Raw genomic sequence first — 22,612 nt, forward strand, 5'->3', positions numbered from 1 at the left:
AGGTCGAGGCTGCATGAGCCATGATTGTGCCACTGCACTCCAGCCTGGGCAACAGAGAGAGACTCTGTCTCAGAAACAAAAACAAACAAAAACCCAGAATTTTATTTTCTAGTGACTTATTCGTCATAATAAGGGAGATTGCACTGTCTCCAGAATAATTGAATTGTTTTAAGTTTAAGGATTGGTTCTCAACTCAGCACAGGTGGCTGTTGTCAGTGGTGCTTTGTATATGTGATCTGGCGTATGTCTTGTTTTAATTTCTTTGTTTGTCTTCATAAGTTTGTAAGAAACTCCTAATTTTGTATTTGCAAGTAATCACAAAGTGTTTCATCGCTATTTTGCTCATTTTAGAATATTGTGGGTAATGCTAGGCCTAAAGAAACAGATCACAAAAGTCTTTCATCATCTCCTGATAAACGAGAGAAGTTTAAAGAACAGAGAAAAGCAACAGTGAATGTGAAGAAAGACAAAGAAGATAAACCCTTAAAGACAGAAAAGCGACCCAAGCAGCCTGATAAAGAAGGAAAGTTAATCTGTTCTGAAAAGGGGAAAGTGTCAGAGAAAAGTCTTCCCAAGAACGAGAAGGAAGACAAGGAAAACATTTCCGAAAATGACAGAGAGTATTCTGGAGATGCCCAAGTGGATAAGAAACCTGAAAATGACATTGTGAAGAGTCCACAAGAAAACTTGAGGGAACCCAAAAGAAAACGAGGCAGACCCCCTTCCATAGCTCCTACTGGTGAGTTTTTTAAGTGGGCTCTGCAATGGGCAATGCCAGAGTATTCTTCTGTGGCCCTTTGTGGTTCTTTGTAACTTGTGTACGTCAATCGTTTGTTTTTGTGACTGATTTTGAATTGTCTTATGATCTGGAAACAAGTTGTGTTCATGAAGCTGAATTTAAGTGAGGTACATATCCAAGTGAATCTAAGTTGGGAAGCATGTTCATAACTGAGTTTCCTAAAGTAGTGGTTAACTGTTGACTAGATACTTCAGCTTATATGATAAAACCTGATAAACCGAGGCCTTTTGCTTATGCTTTTTCAAATGATCTCAGTTTAAGTCAGCTTAATAGAACCTAGAATCAGGAAATAGAGTTTTAATGAGACAGACATGAAAGAAAAGAAATAGTAAAAAGGTATGGGCTTCTGAAGGAGATGGGGACAAAGGAACGTTGAAACTAGAAAAGCATGGGTGCATTTTGAAATTGAGCTCCTTGGAGAGTGATTATTGATTAGAAATTTTCACAGTCTAAATAAAAAGCCGAGATGGCTAATTGGTAAGAGTCAAGGTTAGAGGGTATAGATTTAGGGAAGAATGCAGTTATTAAAAAACTTAAAATTTGGAATTCTTCTAGAATAACCAAGAATGAAACAAGCCCTGATTTCTTCCTAAGCCAAACACTCGTTCTCCAAATCAATTCAATGGCATGAAGAGGCCCCCCCGGTTCTCTGGACTGAGCCTGCCATTGATTAATATGTGCAGTGACCTTCAGACATTCTTGATTGTGCATTCTTTATGTGTTCAGTTGAAAAACTGTGAATCCCCTAGCACGTTTTAAAGCAGTATTTATCTTTTTCTCACAAGTTTAAATAGCTGCAGTGGATACATTTAAAATACAAAACATGAAGGCTGAGTGCGTTGGTGCATGTTTGTTGTCCCAGCTACTCAGGAGGCTGAGGTGGGAGGATTGCTTGAGCCCAAGAATTCCAAACCAGCCTGGGCAATGTAGTGACACCCCATCTCAAAACACACACACACACACACACACACACACACACACACACACACACAGACAAATATTTTCATCAAAACTGTGGAACTACAGAGCAAACCTTTTCATTATTCCCTAACGATGTAGAGAATGCAAAGCCAGTCTTCCTTATCAAATCAGACTATCAGACTTAATTTCTGTGGAAAAAAATTTAACTTACTTCACATAAGTGTATTAGTACTCATTGTAAGATAGGAAATTATATAATAGGTTGATTTGTCTCTATATGAAATAAGGGATCTTTCCCTGTAGTGCTTGTAACTGGGTTTTGCCCTCAAGATCTGAGGGTGCTGCAATTGTCCGTAGGCCTAAATGGGGCCTAGACCTCTGCTGTCTAGTATGGTAGCCACTAGCTGCATGGGGCTATTGACTACTTGAAATGTAGCTAGTCTGAATTGAGATATGCTGTAAGTGTAAGTAAATGCTAGATTTCAAATACTTAGTTCAAAAAAAGAATGTAACACACCTCAATTTTAAAATATTGATTACGGCTGGGCCTGTAATCTCAGTGGTTTGGGAGGTCCAGGCGGGTGGATTACTTGAGGTTAGGAGTTTGAGACCAGCCTGGCCAACATGGTGAAACCCCGTCTCTACTGAAAAAATATAAAGACAAATTAGCCAGGCTTGGTGGTGGGTGCCTGTAATCCCAGCTACTCAGGAGGCTGAGGCAAGAGAATTGCTTGAAACCCAGGAGGCGGAGGTTGCAGTGAGCTGAGATCGGGCCACTGCATTCCAGCTTGGGCGACAAAACCAAAAAAAAATTGATTCCATGTTGAAATGTTTTTAGAGGCTGGGTGCAGTACCTCATCCCTGTAATCATGCCAGCACTTTGGGAGGCTGATGAGGGAGGATCACTTGAGTCCAGAAGTTCGAGACCAGCCTTGGCAACATAGTGAGACCTCATCTCTACAAAAAATGAAAAAATTGGCTGAGAGTGGTGGCACGTGCTTGTAGTCCCAGCGATTCCAGAGTCTGAGGCAGGAAGGTTGCTGAGCCCAGTTAAAAAAAAAATTTTTTTTAAAGTACTGGATTAAATAAAATAGTATTTAAATTAACTTTTTAAGTTGTGTGTGTGTTTTTTTTTTTTTTTTTGACAGGGTCTCACTCTGTTACCTAGGCTGGAGTGCAGTGGCGTGATTGTGGCTCACTCCATTCTCCACCTCCTAGGCTCAAGCGATGCTCCTATCTCAGCCTCCTGAGTAGCTGGAACTACAGGCACATGCCACCATGCCCGGCTAATTTATTTCTTGTAGAGACAGGGTTTCACTATGTTGCCCAGGTTTGTCTCAATCTCCGGGCCTCAAGCAAGCAATCCTGCCTTGGCCTCTGAAAGTGCTGAGATTACAGGCATGAGCCACCATGCCTGGCACTTAAAAACCAAACCCTCTTATGTGATGAGTAAAAAATTCAAAATTGGCCAGGCGTGGTGGCTCAGGAATTTGAGACCAGGCTGGCCAACATGGTGAAATCCCGTCTCCACTAAAAATACAAAAATTGGCCGGGCATGCTGGTTCATGCCTGTAACCCCAGCATTCTGGGAGACCAACGTGGGTGGGTCACCTGAGATCAGGAGTTCGAGACCAGCCTGGCCAACATGGTGAAACCCCCATCTCTACTAACAACACAAAAATTAGATGAGCGTGGTGGCATGCACCTGTAATCCCACCTACTTGGGAGGCTGAGGCAGGAGAATCTCTTGAACCCAGGAGGCAGAGGTTACAGTGAGCCGATATCGCACCACTGCTCTCCAGCCTGGGTGACAGAGCGAGACTCCATCTCAAAAAAACAAAAAATAATAAAATAAAATAAAATTACATGTGGCTTGCACTCTTAGTATATTTCTGTTGGAAAGCACTGACTTTATGTTCACTGGCTTTCTCAACTGAGTTTTGGGAGAGAAGCCACAATACCCAAGGCATCCTTGATCTGTGATGGATTGACCTTAGTGCATTGAGAATGGTACCCTTAGGAAAACAGAGAAAATATATCTCTGTTCAGATGGGGAACCCCAGTTGAGAAAATCTGGAAGTTTTAAACCTCCAGGCTGAGCACCATGTTAAGATATGGGATGAGTGAGAGGCAGGCCCTTTTATGTAAAGTGGGAGAAGGGCAGTTAAAGGCAGTTATTATACAAGGAGAGGTGGAAAATGTAAACTGGCAGAAATCTGACATGTCCTTAGGCAGAAATCTGACATGTCCTTAGCTCAGTTTAGGAAAGAGTATGTATGAGAACTGAGTGTTTTGAAACTAATTCTCCTTTAGCTATTCATGCCCTGGCTTATACTCTCCAGAAAGTATGTACAGAAGTAGTTGTACCCCAACAAGCAGACTGCTCCTTTGAAGCCACATGACTCCATTGAGATAAGAACAAGGACATTCGGTTTTTATATTTTTGTAAGTGTAGGATTTCATAATGAGTAGGATAAATTTAATATAGAAGGGATGTTTTCTAAGTTTATGGTTAATCCTTGCCCAAGGCATTTGTGAAAACAGATTCCAGCCATGCCTCAGTTCTTTTCCAGTCAGACTGTCTGGATGGGAATCTGGGAATATGAATTGTTAACAAGCTTCCCAGATGACTTATACTGTAAGAAGAGTTTGGGAAACACTCAAGTTCTGTACAGTCAGCTCCTATTTATATACGGTATCAAAGGGAAGAAGACTTGCCAAGTATCCCATATATGGTTCACATCCCCTTAAAACATTACTTGGAATAAGTTCATTGATTTGTAGAGCCTTCCTTGAGCACCCTAGATTGTATAGACTTGATTGGGAACAGGATCTGAGCTATTTAGAGAGGGTTGTTTATATATATTTTAATTTTTATTTTTTTGAGATGGAGTCTTACTCTGTCTCCCAGGCTGGAGTGCAGTGGCATGATCTCGGCTCATTGTAACCACCGCCTCCTGGGTTCAAGTGATTCTTGTGCCTCAGCCTCCCGAGTAGCTGGGACTACAGGCATGTGCCACCATGCCTGGCTAATTTTTTGTATGTTTAGTAGAGACAGGGTTTCACCATGTTGGCTATGCTAGTCTTGAACTCCTGAGCTCAGGTGATCTGCCTGCCTCCGCCTCCCAAAGTGCTGGGATTACAGGCGTGAGCCACCACACCCAGCCTGTTTGTATTTATGTTTAACTTGGAATGTGTGGGATTTCCAAGTTCTGCCAGTTGGAACAAAATAATATTGGCCCATTGGGAAGTTGGAACACAGGAAGAGCCTCAGAGTTCAATGGTCTTCTCTGGTTTGCTTCCTCAGACTTCAGGCCATGTCTTGTTGAGCCATTTGACCGACCTGAAGCTACAGGTCTTAGATGAGTCTTTTCTGTCCCTCTTCCCCTCTTCTCATCTTTCTCCCTTCCCTTCCTCTTTTCCTCCCATTTACTTCTCTTCCTCCCTCTTCCTTTCCTCCTTCCTCTTCTCTCTCCTCCTTTCACCCTTCCTGAGACCCCTTAGCTCTGCCTTCCTGCCCAACTTCCCAGTTTCTTTCTTCTGCCTGCCTTTTCAATTCTCATCTTTTCTGATTTGGGGTGAGCTTCTTAGGTGGTAGGTTTAAAACAAAATAGTAAGGGCCGGGCATGGTGGCTCACGCCTGTAATCTCAGCACTTTGGGAGGTCAAGGCAGGCAGATCACCTGAGGTCAGGAGTTCGAGAACAGCCTGACCAACATGGAGAAACACTGTCTCTACTAAAGATACAAAATTAGCCAGGTGTGGTGGCGCATGCCTGTAATCCCAGCTACTTGGGAGGCTGAGGCAGGAGAATCACTTGAACCCGGGAGGCAGAGCTTGCGGTGAGCTGAGATCGCACCATTGCAGTCCAGCCTGGGCAACGAGAGCAAAACTCCATCTCAAAAAAAAGTTAATAGTAAATACTATGCTGGGCAGGTGGCTCACACCTGTAATCTCAGCACTTTGGGAGGCTGAGGCGGGCAGATCACTTGATGTCAGGAGTTCAAGACCAGCCTGGCCAACATGGTGAAACCCCATCTCTATTAAAAATACAAAAAAAAAAAAAATTTTTGCTAGGTATGGCAGGTGCCTGTAATCCCAGCTACAGGGAAGGCTGAGGCAGGACAATCACTTGAACCCAGGAGGCAGAGGTAGCAGTGAGCCGAGATCGCGCCACTGCACTCTAGCCTGGGCAACAGACCCAGACTTCATCTCAAAAAAACAAGCAAGCAAGCAAGCAAGCAAGCAAACAAAAATCTAAATAGTAAGTACTCTTCAAAGGCTTAGCGTCTGTACTACTAAATTATGTCAGAGCTGGGTTTGCTGGGGACCAGCAGCCTTGCCTGAAACATTGACTGTTAACTAGCATAATCTCCCAAGAATTTTTTTAGGATTTTGTTTAAGAAAATAGAAATTCTCGGCTGGGTCTCATGGCTCATGCTTGTAATCCCAGAACTTTGGGAGGACGAGGCAGCTGGATCACTTGAGGTCAGGAATTTGAGACCAGCCTGACCAACATGGGGAAACCGTGACTCTACTAAAATTACAAAAATTAGCCGGGTGTGGTGTTGGGTGCCTGTAATCCCACCTACTCCGGAGGCTGAGGCAGGAGAATTGTTTGCACCTGGGAGGCGGAGGTTGCAGTGAGCAGAGATCGCGGCACTGCACTCCAGCTTGGGTGACAGAGCGAGACTCCATCTCAAAAAAAAAAAATCCACAAATTCTCTTGGACATTTTTCTTGTACCCTCAAAACTAGGCCCAGTGCTAAGATAATTAATGTAGCAAGTAGAGGTTGAAAACTGGAGCTGGATCATAGAAAAGATTCAGGAGGTCAATTGGCAAGGTATCACCATCTCCTGTAAGGAAGTAATTTCTCACTCATTTTACTTTTTTTCTTTTATCTTAAGTAAGAATGCCCTTTTGATGGCCCATTTATAATGCAGTGATTTCTGCATATATATATATGTTTTATTTATATATAAAAATGACAGACACTAAGAAATTATGTATCTTTTTTTGTGTGGTTTTATAAACATGGTAGCTGTGGATTCAAACTCTCAAACTTTGCAACCAATAACATTGGAACTGAGAAGAAGGAAAATATCAAAAGGATGTGAAGTCCCATTAAAACGTCCTCGGCTTGACAAAAATTCATGTGAGTCTCCAGTTTGTTTATGTGTGGCTAGAATTTGACATTGTTTGGGTCAACTTCCTCTATATTCATCCTGTCCCCCATTCCCTATAGGCTCTAATGTTTGTCTCTGGTCATATGAGGTAATGTGAGTTGGATGCAGTTGGATCAGAAGGAGTTTTTGCTAGAAGAAAAATAAATCCCAAAGCACAAACTGTACTAATGTTGGGTTCTGTGGTATCATCTCCATATCCATAAATCACATTTGATTTGGATGCCACTGGAAATTTAATGGCTTAGGAAGGGATGGGTTTCATATGCAGAGTGAAACTTTAAAAATACTACTGATTGGCCTGGCGCAGTGGCTCATGCCTGTAATCCCAGCAGTTTGGGAGGCTGAGGTGGGTGGATCATCTGAGGTCAGGAGTTTGAGACCAGCCTGGCCAACATGGTGAAACCCTATCTTTACTAAAAATATAAAAATTAGCCGGGTGTGGCCAGGCGCGGTAGCTCACGCCTGTAATCCCAGCACTTTGGGAGGCTGAGGTGGGCAGATCATGAGGACAGGAGATTGAGACCATCTTGGCTAACATGGTGAAACCCCATCTCTACTAAAAATATAAAAAATTAGCCGGGTGTTGTGGCAGGCACCTGTAGTCCCAGCTATTCAGGAGGCTGAGGCAGAAGAATGGCATGAACCCGGGAGGCGGAGCTAGCAGTGAGCTGAGATCGCACCACTGCACTCCAGCCTGGGCGAGAGAGCGAGACTCCGTCTCAAAAAAAAAAAAAAAAAAAAATTATCTGGGTGTGGTGGCGGGTGCCTGTAATCCCACCTACTTGGGAGGCTGAGGCAGGAGAATTGTTTGAACTTGGGAGGCAGAGGTTGCTGTGAGCCAAGACTGTGCCACTGCCCTCCAGCCTGGGTGATAGAGTGAGACTCTGTCCTATAAAAAATAAAAATACAAAATAAAATACTATTTATTGATTTAAAAAAATACCCTCTGGAGTGAGTTGGCTCAAATGTTTAAATAAATTTAAAATAAAAAAGTATCCTGTTGGCTCCAAAAAGGATTTGTGATAGCTCTAAGTAAGGCTCTTATAAACCTTTTTAAGTCGACTTTGGAAGTTAGTACATTTGGGAAGCCCCAAAATAGAACATAGTTGTCAAGATTCGGACATGACCTAGCACATGTTTTCAGACCATGAATCCTTAAAGAAGTGAAATTCTATCCTGGCAGGGACACTTTTCCCTTACTTAAAACTGTAAACTAGTAAAGGGTATTTCCTTTTATCACTACTCTAACATTCCAGTAGTCTCTCTGTAAAGTCCTTTTAGAGACATCCAGCCCTGAAATCTGTAGTAGCACAGTTATTTCTTCTTGTTGGTCTCTTGACTACAACTCTCTTAATGGTTTAATAGCCCAGGAAAAGTCAAAAAACTACTCGGAAAACACTGACAAAGACTTATCGAGGAGACGTTCCTCCAGGCTGTCCACTAATGGGACCCATGAGATCCTAGATCCTGACTTGGTTGTATCAGATTTGGTTGATACGGATCCTTTGCAAGACACGTTGTCTAGTACCAAGGAATCTCAAGAAGGTGAGTCAGTCTGTTCAGGAATTGTCTTGCCAACCTGGTTCCTATTTAGTGAGAATCAATCTAAATCATTATGTTCTGCCTTCCACAAGTATTAAATTGTCTTGAAATCAAACTATTGAATGTGCTGCAGTGTTTTTATAATGTATTGCTCTTCACTGATGATTTATTCAATAGACATACTTTCTGGATGCATTTGTGGTTGGTTTTGCTTATCTACCGTTCAATGTTGGCCTGGAGGTACACTGTTCGAAGAGCCCTGCTTCTCTCTCTCTGCTGCCATCTCATTCGTGCCTTTGTGTTTATACTTCCAGCAATTTCTCCTTTCACTTTAACCTCTCTCTTTGAGAAGCTCACAAGCCAGCCTGTATGTACGGGAACCTGTGAATGTATGCTTTTATGTTTTAGATTAATTCCTTCCTCTAAAAAGTCCCTGGCTTTCTTAGACTGTTGTAGGACTTTTGATTTCAGAATTACATACATGTATATTTCCCCCAAACTTTCTTTTTTTCTTCTAGGTCAGTTGAAGTCTACTTTGGAAGCTGGCCAGGTCTCATCTGCACTGACTTGCCACTCCTTTGGGGATGGATCCGGGGCTGCAGGCTTGGAGTTGAACTGCCCATCAATGGGAGAAAACACGATGAAAACAGAACCGACTTCTCCCCTTGTGGAATTACAAGAGATTTCGACTGTGGAAGGTTCATATTTAGAGTTAAATTAATCCTCTTTTTATATACACTTTTGCTTATGCTTTGTGAACTAAAAAAAAAAAAAATGACTTTTCTGTTGATGTTTTTCACCTTTTATTAATATTCCCTTATCATTTTAATGTTATGCTCCTTTCATTTCTGATTTTGATAATTTGTGTTCCCTCTCTTAGTATGACTAGGGCTTTATCTATTTTGTTTTCAAAGAACTAACTTTTTACTTCAATTTTCTCTATTGTTTATTTTTAAAAATATAATTGATTTCTGTTTTGATCTTGCTTTCTTCCTTCAATTTTTTCTAGAACTTTACCTAATTGATTTTAGATCTTTCTTCCTTTTTTTTTTTCATTACCTGGTGAAAAGATCTTTCTTCCTAATATGAGCATTTAAAGTTATAAATTTCTGGCTGGGCGCGATGGCTCATGCCTGTAATCCCAGCACTTTGGGAGGCCGAGGTGGGTGGATTGCCTGAGGTGGAGAGTTCGAGACCAGCCTGGCCAGCATGGTGAAACCCCGACTCTACTAAAAATACAAAAATCAGCTGGGCATGGTGGCAGGCACCTGTAGTCCCAGCTACTCGGGAAGCTGAGGCAGGAGAATTGCTTGAACCCAGGAGGCGGAGGTTGCGGTGAGCCAAGATCATGCCATTGCACTCCAGCCTGGGCAGCAGAGTGAGACTCAGTCTAAATAAATAAATAAATAATGAAATTATACATTTCCTACTGAGAACTGCTTTAGCAGCATCCTACACATTTTGATACGTTGTGTTTTTATTTTTGTTCAATTTAATATATCTTGTGATTTATTTGTTGACCATGGGTTACTTAGAAGTATGTTGTTTCAGTTTGAAGTATTTTATGTTTTTGTAGATACCTTATTGCTATTGATTTCTAATATAGTTTTACTGTGGTCAGAGAACATACTCTGTAGGATTTCAATCTTTTTATATTTGTTGAGATTTAATTTATGGTCCAGCATATGATCTGTCCTGGTGAATGTTTCATATGCACTTGAAAAGAATGTGTATTTTACCATTGTCGTGTGTTTGTTCTGTATCTGTCAGTTAGATCAAGGTAGTTGATGGTGTTTCTCTGATAAATTGATTTTTGTGGGTTTTTTTTCCTTTTGGTCTAGTTCTGTCAATTTCTAAGAGAAGGTTGTTAGGTTGTTAAAATCTCTGTTATTGTGGATTTGTTCATTTCTCCCTTTAATTTTGTCATTTTTGCTTTGTGTATTTTGAAGATCTTTTAGATGCATACACATTTATAATTTTTTTTTTTTTTTTTTGAGACAGAATCTTGCTTTGTCACGCAGGCTGGAGTGCAGTGGTTGATCTCCACTCACTTCAACCTCTGCCTCCTGGGTTCAAGCAACTCTCATGTCTCAGCCTCCCGAGTAGCTGGGATTACAGGAGTGTGCCACCACGCCCAGCTAATTTTTGTATTTTTAGTAGAGACAGGGTCTCTCCGTGTTGACCAGGTTGGCCTTGAACTCCTGACCACAGGTGATCTGCCCACCTCGGCCTCCCAAAGTGCTAGGATTACAGGTGTGAGCCACCATTTCTGGCCTAAATGTAATTGTTGATATGGTTGGTTTTTAGTCTAACATTTGGCTGTGTTTTGTCTGTTTTTTTTTTTTTTTTTTTTTTTTTTAAAGACAGAGTCTTGCTCTATCGCCCAGGCTGGAGTGCAGTGGTGCGATTTCTGCTCACTGCAACGTCTGCCTCCCGGGTTGAAGCGATTCATCTGCCTCAGCCTCCCGAGTAGCTGGGATTATAGGCACCCACCACCACAATCGGCTAATTTTTGTATTTTTTAGTAGAGACAGGGTTTCACCATGTTGGCCAGGCTGGTTATCTGTTTATATTATTTGTTTTTTGTTCTTTTGTTTCTTGTTTTTTAGGTTAACTGATTTTTTAAGAATTTCATTTTAATTCATCTGTTAGCTTTTAGCTGTATTTCTAGCATTTTGAAAGAGGTTACTCTATGGATTATGGTATACATCCTTAACTTCTCACAGTTCACTTAGAGTTAATATTTAACCACTTTATGTAAAAATGTTCCATTAACCTCCCCCATGTTGTAGTTGTCACATGAATTATATCTGCATATGCTATAAATTCCTTTTTAAAAATTTTTTTATTTACATATTTTTTTGAGATGGCGTTTCACTCTTGTTGCCCAGGTGGAGTGCAATGGCACGATCTTGGCTCACTGCAACCTCCGCCTCCCAGATTCAAGTGATTCTCCTGCCTCAGCCTCCCAAGTAGCTGGGATTACAGGCATGTGCCACCACGCCTGGCTAAATTTTTTTTGTATTTTTAGTAGAGATGGGGTTTCACCATGTTGGTCAAGCTGGTCTGGAACTCCTGACCTCAAGTGATCTACCCGCCTTGACTTCCCAAAGTACTGTGATTATAGGCGTGAGCCACCACACCTGGCCTGCTATAAATTTCATAATGTAGTATTATAAGTTTTGCTTTACACAATTATGTATGTTAAAGACGATAAGGCAAAAAGCGACAGTCATATTTACACATGCCTATTTCCAATGTTCTTTATTTCTTCGAAGATTTCTTTTCAGCATGAAGAATTTCCTTCAGATTTTCTTATAGGTTCCTGATGACAAATTTTTCTGGTTTTTGTTAAAACTTGACTTTTTTTTTTAAAGATAGAGTCTCACTCTGTTTCCCAGGCTGGAGTGCAGTGGCACAATCACAGCTCAGAGCAGCCTGGACCTCCTGGGCTCAAGTGATCCTCCTGTCTCAGTCACTTGAGTAGCTGGGACTACAGGCGTGTGCCACCATGTCCAGCTAATTTTTTTTCTTTTCTCAACTTTTAGTTAAAAAACAAACAAATAAGACTATGTGTCTATAGAATTGTCTGCTTTTTATTTGGATAACTTAAAAAAATTTTTTTTGAATAGTTTTTTTTTTTTTCTTGGCCAGATGCTATATAGTTAACATAAATGTAGTAGAGCAGCTGTTTGAAAATAGTGAATCTCAGCACTCTGGGAGGTTGAGACTGGAGGGTCACTTGAGGCCAGGAGTTCAAGACTCGCTATATTGAAGGCCTTGCATCAACATAGTGAGACCCTCCCTCTTCAAAAAATAAAAAAATTAGCCTGGCATGATGGTTCATGCCTATAGTCCCAGCTACTTGGGAGGCGGAGGTGGGAGGATCACTTGAACCAGGGAGGTCGAGGCTGCCTTGAGCTGTGATTGTACCACTGCCAGCCTGGGTGACAGAGGAAGACCCTATCTCCTAAAATATTTTTAAAAATTGGCCAGGGGTGGTGGCTCACGCCTGTAATCCCAGCACTCTCGGATGCCTAGGCGGGCAGATCATTTGAGGTCAGGAATTCGAGACCAGCCTGGCCAACATGAAACCCCGTCTCTACTAAAAATACAAAAATTTGCTGGGCTTGGTGGCGCACGCCTGTAGTCCCAGCTCCTCTGGAGATTGAGACAGGAGAATTGCTTAAACCCAGAAGGCAGAGGTTGCAGTGAGTTGAGATCGCACCACTGCACTCCAGCCTGGGTGACAGAGTGAGATTCCATCTCAAAAAAGAAAAAAAAAAAAAATTAAAAGAGTACCGAAGTATTCATTCCTAGCTCATCTCGGCGGCTGTTCTCTTAGTTCTCTGTCTAGCTTCGTCCATAGTGTTGTGCTTCAGCCTCGAGGGCTTGTCGGGGCAAGGGATCTTCCTTTTTTTGCTACTCCTCCTCTTAGTGTCAGGGCTCTTTTCTTCCCAGCCTGCTCTTCTGATATGTGGGGCAAATTACTAAAGTTCATATATAAATGAGGTGGAAATTTAATCTCGGAATTTAGTTGTCTGTCTTGGCAGGAGAGCTCTAGATGACAGCCACATCCCCTGTGACTCAGCAGACTAAGCTTTTAATTATGTTGTCTTAAGGGTGGTGGTATGTTAGACGTCACTTGAAATTTGTAGTTAATTGTTCCTACACCACTAGGAAATACGCCATGCATATAAGTGAGGAGACTAGATTAGAAGCTAACTGCAGTGCCTTTTGTAAAGTTTACGTATTTTATGGGGTCTTGGGCTATACTTTTTCCCAAAATATACACATACATAATTTCTGTCTTGTGTTAGCTAACCTAATTATGTTTCTGGATTGTGGAGAGGACAGAATCAAGTATAGTAAGGGTGGGACAGGTGAGTCTAGGGGAAAAGGATGATGATGAGATTTCATGTCGTCGTCTGCATCCTTACAAAGGTCTCACAGTAGCCTTTCTAAGGGAATAATTTTGAAACCATTGCAACTGATTGAAGCACTTATCTATTTTCCAAGAGGGTTAATAGTAAGGGTGGAGGTCAAATTACTTTGAGCTTGAGCCAAGAGGAATAAATATAGCATGGAACCCATTACTGTATTTTTTTTTTTTGAATGAGGTATTTGCTTTTTGCTTTAGTGACTTAAAAGCCAGAAGAGATGGCCGGGCCTGGTGGCTCATGCCTGTAATCCCAGGACTTTGGGAGGCCGAGGTGGGCAGATCACTTGAGGTCAGGAGTTCGAGACCAGCCTGGCCAACATGGTGAAACCCCATCTCTATCAAAAATACAAAAATTAGCCGGGTATGGTGGCAGGCGCCTGTAATCCTAGCTACTCGGGAGGCTGAGGCAGGAGAGTTGCTTGAACCTGGGAGGTGGAGGTTGCAGTGAGCCGAGATTGCGCCCCTGCACCCAGCTTAGGTGACAGAGCGAGACTCTATCTCAAAAATAAAAAAATTAAAAAGCCAGAGACGAATGCAGCTGTGACTGTTGTAATTGGGCAAGCATTCATTTATGCAGTAAAACAGAAGTTAGTAATTCCCCTAGAAGTTTAGAGGTCTCAGGCGGGCGTGGTGGCTCACGCCTGTAATTCCAGCACTTTGGGAGGCCAAGGCGGGCAGATCACCTGACGTCAGGAGTTAGAGACCAGCCTGGCCAACATGGTGAAACCCCATCTCTACTAAAGATACAAAAATTTGGCCGGGCGCAGTGTCTCATGCCTGTAATCCCAGCACTTTGGGAGGCCGAGGCAGGCGGATCACAAGGTCAGGAGATCAAGACCATCCTGTCTAACACGGCGAAACCCCGTCTCTACTAAAAATACAAAAAAATTGGCCGGGTGTGGTGGCCGGCGCCTGTAGTCCCAGCTACTCGGGAGGTTGAGGCAGGAGAATGGCGTAAACCTGGGAGGCGGAGCTTGCAGTGAGCCTAGATCATGCCACTGCACTCCAGCCTGGGCGACAGAGTGAGACTCTGTCTCAAAAAAAAAAAAAAAAAAAAAAAAAAGATACAAAAATTTGCTGGGCATGGTGGTGGGCGCCTGTAATCCTGGGTACTTGGGAGGCTGAAGCAGGAGAATTGCTTGAACCTGGGAGGAAGAGGTTGCAGTTTGCCGAGATCGTGCCACTGCTCTCCAGCCTGAGAGACTCCATCTCAAAAAAAAAAAAGAGTGAGACTCCATCTCAAAAAAAAAAAAGTTTAGAGATCATATTATTATCTGAAAATGGGCTGCTGCAAATATTTAGCAAGTGCCTAGTAAGTGCCAATGCCAGACCCTATTCTTTTCTTTCTTTTATTTTCTTTTTTTATTTTTATTTTTTATTTTTGAGACTGTCTCACTGTGTTGCCCAGGCTGGAGTGCAGTGGTGTGATTTCGGCTCACTGCAACCTCCGCCTCCCAGGTTCAAGTGATTTTCCTGCCTCAGCCTCCCACTTTCTTTTTTTTTTTGAAGGCGGAGTCTCACTCTTTTGCCCACGCTGTAGTACAGTGGTATGATCTTAGGTCACTGCAGCCTCTAACTCCTGGTCTCAAGTGATCTCCTGCTTCAGCCTCAGACCCTATTCTAAGCTGTCTCATTGGTTGATACTCTACAAGAAGCACAGAATAAACAAGAGAGAAAAACAAATAGAAGTACAGGTCCATTCAGTTAAGTTCTTTTTACTAAATACCTGGTAGAAGTGGGACACTTTGCCACAGGATCCAGATCAGTGATTCTAACCCATGAAATCTTGCTGTGTTTGTTGTTAGTTATAAAACGAATGAATTGTCACTGAAGTATCAAAAATTAACAGATGATTTACTTATAAATTAACTAGTTAAGATTTAGCATGATGACTATAATAGTTTTTGCAAATTATTTACTTTTAAATTAACCAGTTAAGATTTAGTGTAATGCCTTTAGTATTTTAGCTTTAATGAATTTGTGTTCTCTATGGTTTCTTGAGCAGGAGAGTCATAGATCTACAGCCATTTTAATTTGGGAAATTGTGTGTGTCTATGGTTTTTCATATCATCAAGTATGTATTGTGATGGAAACTGATAGAGAATTCATTATTCTGGGGGTTAGAGAGATGAATGCGACATCTGTTCTAGGCCCTTCCAGGTCTTTCTGTCCAGACGAATGGATGAGACTTCAGATACCTATGATACAAGAAAGTAAGATGATGTCATGACAAACTTAGAATGAAACTATGAGAATAGAGAGAAGAATGACAGTGAAAATGTGTGCCTGCTACATAGAAATTGACCTCTTCAGGTTGGCATGTGTGAGATTTTCTTGCTCTAGGGAGATTCTTTAAGCAATCACTATGTCAACAAACACAGATGTTTCCCTTTCTGAATTCATATGATGAAGATCAGGGATCCAAACTTATTCAAAAAGCTAAAGAGGCACCATTCGTACTTGTTGGAATAGAAGGTTTTGCAGCAATTGTTGCATATGGATTATACAAATTGAAGAGCAGGGGAAATACTAAAATGTCCCTTCATCTGATCCACATGCGTGTGGCAGCCCAAGGCTTTGTTGTAGGAGCAATGACTGTTGTTATATCATGTATCGAGAATTCTGGGCAAAACCTAAGCCTTAGAAGAAGAGATGCTGTCTTGCTCTTGTAGGAGGAGCTTGCTTTAGTTAGACGTCTCATTATTGCAGTTACGTATTATTGTTGAAAATAAACTAATTTGTATGGGTTTAGATGGTAACATGGCATTTTGAATATTGGCTTCCTTTCTTGCAGGCTTGATTTGCCTGTTGACCGAATTACTAGTGACTAGTTTACTAACTAGGTCATTCAAGGAAGTCAAGTTAACTTAAAAGAAACATGTCACCTAAATGCATTTGATGGTGTTGAATGTCCACCTTCTTAAATTGTTAAGATGAACTTAGTTCTAAGGAAGATAACAGGCCAACCCTGAAGTACTCCCAGTTTGCTGCAGAATCTCACATATTTTGGATGTTATAGAAGAGTCCTATTTGCCCTAGTTAATTTAACTTTTTTTTTTGCCTGTTTTGTGGACTGGCTGGCTCTTTTAGAACTCTGTCCAAAAAGTGCATGGACTATAACTTGTAAAGCTTCCCACAACTGACAATATATATATGTGCGTGTATTTAAACCAAATCTGGAAAACTTACAATACAGCTGCATAATAGTAGTATTTATTAAAGAATCACAATTGTAAACATGAGAATAACTTATGGATTCTAGTTTAGTTCTTTAGTAATTGCAAATTATATTTTTGCTGTTGTTATATTAGAATAATTTTTGAATGTCATCTTGAAATAGAAATATGTATTTTAAGCACTCATGCAAAGGTAAATGAACACTGTTTAACTGTGTGCTTTGCTTATTTTTTCTGTAATAATCGTAAACATTAAACTGAACAAATTACCTATAGTAGTTTTGATTAATGACTTAAGAGCAAGCTGGTTTGGCCAGACAGTGTACCCAAACTTTTATATACCATCGAATGTTATTGCACTTGTGAAATTCTCCTGTCTAACCTGAATTTACATTCCATGGTGGTTACATGGTATATGTATTATTATTAAAGTAAGTGAGCCATGTCAAAAAAACAAAACAAAACAAATTGACCTCTTCAAGACCAGCCTGGGCAACATGGTGAAACCCCATCTCTCCAAAAAAAAAAAAAAAAAAAAAAACCCTCCAAAACAAAACAGAATAAAACCCCCAAAACCAAATTAGCCAGGTGTGGTGGCATGTGCGTGTAATCCCAGCTACTTGTGAGGCTGAGGTGGGAGAATCGATTGAGCCCGGGAAGTCAAAGCTATAATAAGCCATGATCATGGCAACACTGTGCTCCAGAGCTGTGACAGAGTGAGACCCTGTGAAAGAAGGAAAGAAAGAGAGAAAGAGAAAGGAGAGAGAGAAAGAAATTAATTGACTTCAACTCACTTACTGAGCCTTTACCATATGCCTAGGACTGCTAACTATTGCGTATGCAAAGATGAGTGGGCACTCTTGGTCTTAGTGTTCATTAACTGCTATTTGGATTTGCTATTGGTGATACTTAGGTTGGTGCTTTAGCGGCAGGGATGGAAGAAGGCGGTACTTGCATGGGACCCTGAAGGATGGGCAGCAGTTAGGCATTTGAAAATGGAGGCAAAGCAGCTAGCACAGCATGACCATAGGGCGATTTCTGAGACTGTCAGGTATGTGTTTTGAGGTAATTGCAGACTTCCTGAAGTGGGTTAAGGTGGGGTAAGTTGCTGCCAAACTGAGGTTGGTTGCTTTGAGGAATTTACTGAGAAACTGAAAAATGCTTCATTTTCAGGATAGGGAGATAGCCTGTGTTGGCAGGATTGCTTTCCTTCCATTTAGCTATTTTGTGGCCATAAGGTATTTTTTCTGCATATATTTTAAAGAAGTTTTTATTTTGAAATAATTTGTTATTAAAAATGTTGTTAAAAAAATGGTACAAAGAATATACCTTTAACCAAATTCCCCAATTGCTAGCAATTTACCATATTTACTTTATTATTCTACTCTTTAAAGTACTTTTTCTAGATGGGATGCGGTGGCTCATACCTGTAATTCCAGCACTTTGGGAGGCTGACGCGGGCAGATCACTTGAGGTCAGGAGTTCGAGACCAGCCTGGCCAACATAGTGAAACCCTTTCTCTACAAAAATAAAAAAATTAGTCAGGCGTGATGGCACATGCTTGTAGTCCTAGCTACTCGAGAGGCTGAGGCAGGACAATCTCTTGAGCTCGGGAGGCGGAGATTGCAGTGAGCCAAGATTGTGCCACTGTACTCCAGCCTAGATGACAGAGCGAGACTCTGTCTCAAAGAAAACAAAAATTAAAAAATTTTTTTTAGAAAGTACTTTTTCTTTGTTTAAAAATAAGTTCCAGACCTTTCTCTCTAACTACCTTTTTTTTTTTTTTTTTTGAGACGGAGTTTCTCGCTCTTGTCACCCAGGCTGGAGTGTAGTGGTGCGATTTCTGCTCACTGCAACCTTTGCCTCCTGGGTTTAAGAGATTCTCCTGCCTCAGCCTCCCGAGTAACTTGGATTACAGGCACATGCTACCATGCCCGACTAATTTTTGTATTTTTAGTAGAGGCTGGGTTTCACCATGTTGGCCAGGCTAGTCTTGAACTCCTGACCTCAGGTGATCCACCCACCTTGGCCTCACAAAGTGCTGGGATTATAGGCGTGAGCCACCGCACCCGGCCTCCCTAAGTACTTTTTAGAAAATCCCATATTTAATTAGCTGGGCGTGGTGGTGTGCGCCTGTAATCCCAGCTACTTGGGAGGCTGAGGTGGGCGAATTGCTTGAACCCAGGAGGTAGAGGTTGCAGTGAGCTGAGATAGCACCACTGCACTCCAGCCTGGGCGACAGAGCAAGACTCTGTCTAAAAAAAAAAAAAAAGAAAAAGAAAAAGAAAAAGAAAAAAATATTCCATATTTCCTAAAGACAAGGACATTCTTCTACATTACCACAATATAATTTTCAAAATCAGGACCTTCTTCAGACTTTATCAGTTTTTGCCTTTCACCCCATTTATGGCAGTCATCTTGTTTTTATTCTACATGCTTTTTTTGGGCAATTGAAAAAATATTCATAAATTTGAAAAGAACTCCAGAAATATACAAGGATAATTCAACTAACATTCTTGTCTCCCATAGTCCCATGGCCCACTACTGTTAGTATTTGGTCATGAGGGCCTCAGGGCCATACACTGGCCTGCAGGGCCCAGCTTCTTCTGGCCACCTGTTGCCTCACCTTCCTATTGATTCTGCTGCAGCCACATGGCCTCCTTGCTATCCTGCAGGCATAACTTACGGATTCTAGTTGAGTTCTTTGGTAATTGCAAACTATATTTTTGCTGCTGTTATATTAGAATAATTTTTAAATGTCATCTTGAAATAGAAATATTTATTTTAAGCACTCATGCAAAGGTAAATGAACACTTTTTAAATGTGTTCATTGCTTATTTTTTCCATAAGAATTGTAAACATTAAACTGAACAAATTACCCATAATGGTTTTGATTAATGACTTAAGAGCAAGCTGGTTTGGCCAGACAGTGTACCCAAACTTTTATATACCATAGAATGTTATTACACTTGTGAAATTCTCTTGTCTAACCTGAATTTACATTCCATGGTGGTTACATGGTATATGTATTGTTACACTCCTACCTCTGGGCCTTGTTCAAGCACACTTTTATTGAGTACTTTTTATCCCCAGCCAGAGCAAGTAGATCCATTGGGAACATATCAGTAATGTGATGGGTAATATTTATTTATGTATTCATTCATTTATTTGTTTGAGAAGGGTTTTGCTCTGTCATCCAGGCTGGAGTGTAATGGCATGATCATAGCTCACTGCAGCCTCAACCTCCTGGGCTTAAGCCATCTTTCCGCCTCAGCCTGCTGAGTAGCTAGGACTACAGACATGTGGCACCAAGCCTGGCTAATTTTTAAATTTTTTGTGGAGACAGGGTCTAGATATATTGACCATGCTAGTCTTGAACTCTGGGCCCCCACCTTGGCCTCCCAAACTGGTGGGATTGGAGGTGTGAGTCACTATGCCCAGCCCTATCTTCTTTCACAATTACATATAATTAGGCCAGGCACAGTGGCTCAAGTCTGTAATCCCAGCACTTTTGGAGGCCAAGGCAGGCAGATCACCTGAGGTCAGGAGTTGGAGACCAGCCTGGACAACATGGCAAAACCCTGTTTCTACTAAAAATACAAAAGTTTAGCCAGGTGCAGTGGTGTGTGCCTGTAGTCCCAGCTACTCAGGAGGCTGAGAGAGGAGAATTGCTTGAGCGTGGGAGGCGGAGGTTGCAGTGAGCCAAGATCACGTTATTGCACTCCAGTCTGGGTGACAGAACGACACTCTGTCTCAAAAAAAAAAAAAAAGAAAAAAGAAAAACAATATAATTAGCTAGGCATTGTGGCACACGCCTGTAGTCCCAGCTACTCGGGAGGCTGACATGGGAGGATCTCTCTAAGCCCAGGCATTCGGTGTTGCAGTGAGCTATGATCCTACCACTGCACTCCAGCCTTGACAACAGAGTGAGACCCTGTCTCTGGAAAAACAAAAACAAAAACAATTACGTATAGTTTATTTCATTGTATGGATGTTCCATAATTTATTTACCTAGCCCCTGCTGAAAGATATTTAAGTTCTTTCTAACTTTTCCCTATTAATTCTCCCTGTTTTACAGACAAAGAGCCTAATATTTGGCATGAAGGAGTGAGTTAGCTAGAGTGGCACACTTCCTAATGGTCAGTATTGTAGAGGTTGGTAAAATTAAATTAAATTTTTGTTTGAGACAGGGTCTCACTCTGTCATCCAGGCTGGAATGCAGTGGCGCTGTCACGGCTCACTGCAGTGTTGACTTCCAGAGCTTCAGTGATCCTCCCACTGTTCAGCCTCCTAAATCATTGGGACCAAAGGCACTCGCCATCACTCCTGGCTAATTTTTGTATTTTTTGTAGAGACAGGGTTTTGCCATTTTGCCCAGGCTGGTCTCAAACTCCTGAGCTCAAGCGATCCACTTGCCTCGGCTTCCCAAAGTGCTGGAATTACAGGTGTGAGCCAGTGTGTCTGGCCAGAGTCTGTAACTGTTGTTTTCCTGCTGAGTGCCTAATTCCATCTGATAAGATGCTGGGTGCTATATAAAACAAATGAAATGAACAGAGTCCCTGCCTTTAGGGGCATTGCACAGTATGTGATGCAAACTTCTGCTCTCGGGGCACTCATTAAAGCAGTGTGTACACTCAGAGTAAGAGGCTTAGTAGGGTGGCTAGGTTTGGAGGGTGGTGTGTGGTACAAGTGATGTCAGTACTCCAGGACTGGGTGGTGCCTTTTGAATTCTTTGAGTTGTGGAAAATGTCTTGATCTGGAAACTGAATGGTGTTTCTGGTGTTTCTTTGGAAACATAGGTTTAGTGGTGTGAGTACAGGACGATCCAGAAAGATTGCTGGGGGAAAGGGAGGTTGTTGAGAACTCATTCACCAGGAATGTATTAACGTAAGTAAGCGGAAATAGGGCGGGACCATGACCATCTTCAGAAGCATCCAGCCAGGCCCCTGGAAGCTGGGATGCTGCGTTAGTCACTGTTTAGTGTTGCTTTCCTGAGTCGGTGCCATAGTCTTGCGTTTTTAAACCGAGATGGAGTCACAATCTGAGAAATTGGTGTGAAGGAGGCTCATGGGCAGCAGGAGGAGGAGGAGCTGGGAGGGCAACACATCTAGTCTAGGGCCAGCTGTTCCAACCTAACTCTGGCATTTGGGGCAGCTCTGCCACCTTGTGGAATGAGTGCTCAGTGATTTCTGTGGGGGCTGAGTGCAGAGATCTGCATTCCAGGGGCTAGCCTTGAAATGTTCACCAGGACTGTATGTCGGTGTGGTTCCTTTCCTTCCACTTGAGTATTTGTGGCTTCAAAGTATTTTTCCTACGTATGTAGATGCATATTTTTTCCTGAATATATTTTTAGGAAGTTTTTATTTTGAAATAATTTAGATTTATACATCTATGTAGCATGGGTTAAAAAAATGACAAAAAATAATTTCAGATTTATAAAAAAGTTGCAAAAATAGCAAAAAGATTTCCCTTATACCTTTCCCTATGTTGGAAAATATAGATTCCCCAATTGCTAGCAATTTACCATGTTAGCTTTATTATTCTCTCCCAGATTTTATTTTATTTCATTTTTTGAGATGGATTCTCACTCTTTCGCCCAAGCTGGAGTGCAGTGATGAGATCTTGGCTCACTGCAACCTCCACCTCCTGGGTTCAAGCAATTCTCCTGTCTCCGCCTCCCGAGTAGCTGGAATTACAGGCACATGCCACCACGCCTGGCTAATTTTTTTTGTACTTTTAGTAGAGATGGAGTTTCACCATGTTGGTCAAGCTGGTCTCGAACTCCTGACCTCAAGTGATCTACCCACCTTGGCCTCCCAAAGTACTAGGATTACAGGCATGAGCCACCATGCCCAGCCCTCTCCCAGATTTTTTAATGTAGTTTTTTGAATTGTTTGAAAATAAATTGCAGACCTTTAGCCCTGAATATTTCAGTGTGTATTTCCTGAAAACAAGGACATTCTCTTTCATTCCCACAATATAATCAAAATCAACACCTTTTAAAAACTTTGCCATTTGTTCTAATAATGTTCTTTGTGGAAAAAAT

General features: G+C 41.6%; 1 protein-coding gene and 1 pseudogene across 3 annotated transcripts in view; both read left to right on the forward strand.

Annotated features, from left to right (window-relative positions):
• Positions 1-22,612, forward strand: part of PHF20 (PHD finger protein 20) — a 184,213-nt gene that overhangs the window by 94,507 nt on the left and 67,094 nt on the right. For all 3 annotated transcript variants that reach the window (XM_034947499.3, XM_055104817.2, XM_055104818.1), the window contains 4 exons: positions 352-739; positions 6,762-6,875; positions 8,272-8,451; positions 8,967-9,146. In XM_034947499.3, coding sequence (XP_034803390.1) covers positions 352-739; positions 6,762-6,875; positions 8,272-8,451; positions 8,967-9,146 — 862 coding nt within the window. The remainder of the gene's footprint in view (positions 1-351; positions 740-6,761; positions 6,876-8,271; positions 8,452-8,966; positions 9,147-22,612) is intronic.
• LOC103783896 (HIG1 domain family member 1A, mitochondrial-like) lies at positions 15,741-22,028 on the forward strand (annotated as a pseudogene).

Source organism: Pan paniscus, chromosome 21, assembly GCF_029289425.2.
Source record: "Pan paniscus chromosome 21, NHGRI_mPanPan1-v2.0_pri, whole genome shotgun sequence".
NCBI classification, from domain to species: domain Eukaryota; kingdom Metazoa; phylum Chordata; class Mammalia; order Primates; family Hominidae; genus Pan; species Pan paniscus.